Below are 4,651 nucleotides of genomic sequence, written 5' to 3'. Positions count from 1 at the left end.
GTCTTCTGGGGTGGCTTGAATTAATAACTCAAGCCCTTGCACCTACCAGTTCTTATGGTCCATGCACGTGGCTTGGAGGACCAACATTTTCTCCTCCAAGCCTAACAAGATTGCGTCGACCAGCCAGGCTGCATTTATCTCTGGGGGTGTGTCCTTCACCTTCATCCTGGAAGTACATCTTTGACGACGTATGTATATGATTATGTAGGTGTGTATGTATGTATTTATTTCCTTTATATGTTTCAGCCCAAGGTTGTGGCCGTGTGTGTTACGTATATATCTATATATATCTATACATGTATGTAAGTTGAACAGAGTAGAATGTATTTGTGTATACATGTTTATAATTGTGAATGTTTGTGTGTGTGTGTACGTGCCCAAGCAACTTTAAGTCAGACGAAGCTGAGTCAAACTGTTATTAAAAATATATGTAATTCGTCCCGTGTGTGTTGTGTGCTACACTCTTTCATTTGTCTCACACGCACACACATCATCCATCTCTCTCTCTCTCTCCTCTTAGAGTTATCTCCCTTGTTGACTTAAACCCGCAGACCCTCTATAGTTATAATCTTTACTCGGTTGGTTGTCAACTACTTACAGTTGTCTCCTAATCACATCACATCTTTCAAGATGTTGTTTACCAAACCAGTAATAGGATTACTTGTTTCAGGGTTCGTTATAGCGGCAATTGGTGGTGGTATGTTCCCACTTTTTAGCTATATATTACGAAAGAAAATCGATGATGTGAGTATATATTCTGTCTCCCTCCTTCATCTATCATATACATTTTCTTTTCCAGTCTCTACTCCTTGTTAACCCTCTCGTAAACATACACCTTCGATTCTGTATGTGCAACCGTTCTGATTCTTTCGCTGTTTTGTATATTTATCTAACTCTCGGTTTTATCTTTATCATTGTTTTCCTTGACTGCCTCTTTATTGATCTATTCTTTCTATTTTCTCTCTCGTCTGTTACTCAATCCATTTTATGTTTAAATTATTTTGACACCTACCTTTCTCTTTTTGTTTTACTGGCTCTGTGTGTTAGTGTGTGTGTCTCTGTTTACGAATATATCGCAGTTTCATCATGCTCTAACACACCCATTTGTTGTGTACGTTGAACTCGTGAAAGAGCCTTTATGGAGACATTAGATATGCTAGAAATAACTGTCAAGTCTCCCTAATGTTACAGCCTACAGGTAAAGGACCGGATGACCGTTCGGAAAGGCACTCCATATTATTGTCGTAAACTCAAACGAATAGAAAAAGTATGTTAGAATACAGAGCAAGCACAAAAGTCATCAGGTTTTTTTTTTTAAAGATGAAAAGCACTAACGTTTCAAACGTTTGCTGACCCAGGAGGGACCCTCGAGATCAACGAGTTGAAATATCCTTTTAAAGGAAATATTAGTAATACTTTCGACTCCTCAATCTCGATCGATTATATAACTGTGTATATATAGTTTGATCTATTACAGTAGTGACATAAACTATTTGCTACAAGTACTATTATTTATTTATTTATTTACAAGTACTATTATTTGTCACTCTGGGCGTGATGACCCAGAAGAGACCCTCTAGATCAACGAGTTGAAATATTCTTTCAAAGGAAATATCAGTAATACTTTCTTTAGTAGACTTTCGACTCCTCAATCTAGAAAACTTCTTCTTGTCCACCAAGAAACAGCAATCGAATTCAATGTAGAAGTAATCAGGCTTGTTTACGTTCTTATTCGAAAATATACAAGACTACTCCTTGAAATGCATTTACAGAGTAACGTGTGGCCTGCCTATATAATCAACTGTGCAATCATTAGAACATGCATAATAATAATACAGTTCTATATTTAAGAGATGAGGAATTATGTACATTATTTACTTTTGACGGATATTTGTCCTCATCTTGTTTGTTGTTAACACAACGTTTTGGCTGATATACCCTCCAGCCTTCGTCTGGTGTCTTGGGGAAATTTTGAACCTGGGTTCTCATTCCTGAGGTATTTTTCGATGTGACTTGAATAATAATAATAATAATAATAATAATAATAAGACACCTGATGAAGGCTGGAGGGTATATCAGCCGAAACGTTGTGTTAACAACAAACAAGATGAGGACAAATATCTGTCAAATGTAAATAATATAAATAATATGCATAGCAATAGACTGCATTTCACCGATCTAGATGATCCCACTTTGTATACAAACACCCACAAGGTCGGAACCTGGGGAAACTGCAAGACAAAAGTTTTGGGTTGCTCGACATCTCTCCTCAGGAATACTTTTAGATAGTTGTATTCAGTATTTCTTGTTCGATCACCTATACAACCAAGTGAAGTCACTCCTTCAGGCTTGTCAACTAACTTGAATGAAAATGTTGGGAAAAAATGGCATAAATTACAGTTGGATATTTTATAATTTTTTTAGCCACTTTAGAGTGTTTTTATTTTTGTGGTGGAGGACAATCTCAGATTTTGGGTAGGGATGGGTGGGGCATAATGAGTAATATTTATAGCAATTTTTACTTTGAGAAAAATTTCTTTTGTTTTTTGTTTTTTACAAATGTTCAATACTTTGCAAATGCTATGTCAGCTAAGCAAATGACCTTCTCTAAATGCATTAGAAACACTAAAGCATATTCAGAACACTGTTTCAGAAAATTATCCTTGTTCTCTTTGAGCATGCAAAACACAAATTTAGGTGGGGCAAAACGAGTAAGACAAAGTGAAGTAACTTTGCTTTTTCATTCTTTGGAAATACATTTGAAATACGTTTGAGAAAAGGCTCGAACACATCGATAACCATCCTTAGGTATCAGAAAGATCAGAAATGCAATGAGTTTAAAATATCTTCATCAAATGAAAGAGGATTTTGGGAAAATGGCACATGACATGAAATTAACATTGTACACGCAAAAGATTAGAATACCACTATTTGTTTACTTATATTATTTCATGGGATGTATGTCAAATAGTGTTAATGGTGTAATATATGCTATAGGAAGCATATTTTACAATATACTCTTTGTTTCTAGCAATGTATTCACGCACAGTTTTGTTATAAAAAATCCTATCATTTTCTGGAAACACTATACATAAAGAATTTTAGTGCTTTTCAGTCACGATTGACATTTGTTCTTTATAAAGGATAGGTTTGAAAATTTTTTTTTTCCTATTTCACAGCTCATGATAGATATTGTCAAGTACACCTTAAACATATCAGTAATATTAGGTAACTCTAAGGTGGTAAAGCGAACAGAATCGTTACTGTGCCAGGCAAAATCCTCAGTGACATTTCATCTGTCTTTACATTCTGGGCTCAAATTCTGCCAATGTCAACTTAGCCTTTCATTTTTTCAGGGTCAATAAAATAAGTTCCAGTTGAGAGCTGAGGCTGATGTGATTGACTTACACCTTCCTCCGAAATTGGTTGCCTTGTGCTAAAATTTGAAACCAATATTAGGGAACTGTTCAATTAGGTGTTGCTTACAAATAAGCTGAAAAACTTCTGTACATTGCATTCTTGACAACATCTTTTCTTATGTGTCCTGAGCTTTTCTAAGGTGCAAACATTCTTTGATATAACACTTGTTTACTAATTTCTGGTCAATATCACCTTTGTAAAATGATATTATAAGTTTAATACTGTCCACATCAATTTCAAAACTGTTCGCTAATTCTGACATGCACATGAACCTTTCTACAATATATTGAAATGGGTCTTATGTAAATATTTGGAAGTGTCAGAATAATATGAGGTGAAATCATCACACAAACCTTTCACTTCTGATTCATAGCGTGCAATCTTATCAGCTGAATTTTCTCTGAGTTCATTAACCCTTCAGATTATTTTATCAAATGTAATGCTATTTATAAACATTATTTTGAATTAATCATGTATTACCTCGTAGGTTTGAGATTTTGATGATGCAATTATATATCTTTAGAATGACATTGTAGGATATGTTTGAGAGACCATATCAGGCCAGTTTGAACATAAAACAAGTAGAATATTTCAGTTGAATATGGCCAGTTTAAATCCTAAAGGGTTAATATTCTTTTAACTAAAGTTGATAGCAGAAGATGGCCTTCAAATACAACAAAACCAAAGCCTGGAGCTTCTTGTTTTGCCAAAACTCTCCAGTGCTTCTGTTAAGACAGCATATTGCAGCTTTACCTACTTGGTGTTTAAATTCTTTTTTTTTTTTGTTTCATTTTCATTCCGGCTTTTCTTCTATAAACTATTCATATATTCATTTTTAATTGCTCTGACTGTTTCATAATGTCCAGTCATCTAGTTACACCTAAGGTTTTTAAATAAACATCAAAATTGTCATATCTCTATCTTTATCTTTTACTTGTTTCAGTCTTAATGGTTGCAGCCATGCTGACCTTGAAGAATTTTCGTTGAACGAATTGACCCCAGTGCTTATTTATTTTTTTTTATAAACCTGGTACTTATTCTATGGTCTCTTTTGCTAAACCACTATGTTTTGGCGATGTAAACACAGTAACACCAGTTGTCAAGCAGAAACAATTATGAGAATGGATAAGCTCCACTTTCCCAGGAATTACTAGGTATATCAGCTAGTATCTATATATAGCTTTATATGTATATATATATATATATATATATATATATATATACACACACA

The 4,651-nt window shown here is 34.3% G+C and overlaps 1 protein-coding gene across 1 annotated transcript in view; it reads left to right on the top strand.

The window, feature by feature from the left end:
* The first annotated feature begins 487 nt into the window (after positions 1-487).
* Positions 488-4,651, top strand: part of LOC106874987 (lysosome membrane protein 2) — a 54,432-nt gene continuing 50,268 nt past the window's right edge. The window contains exon 1 of the mRNA XM_014922921.2: positions 488-744. Within this exon, the coding sequence (XP_014778407.1) occupies positions 631-744 (114 nt within the window). The 5' untranslated portion in view covers positions 488-630. The remainder of the gene's footprint in view (positions 745-4,651) is intronic.

Source organism: Octopus bimaculoides, chromosome 5 (genome assembly GCF_001194135.2).
Source record: "Octopus bimaculoides isolate UCB-OBI-ISO-001 chromosome 5, ASM119413v2, whole genome shotgun sequence".
Taxonomy (NCBI): domain Eukaryota; kingdom Metazoa; phylum Mollusca; class Cephalopoda; order Octopoda; family Octopodidae; genus Octopus; species Octopus bimaculoides.
This window is presented reverse-complemented; position numbering and strand designations above follow the sequence as displayed.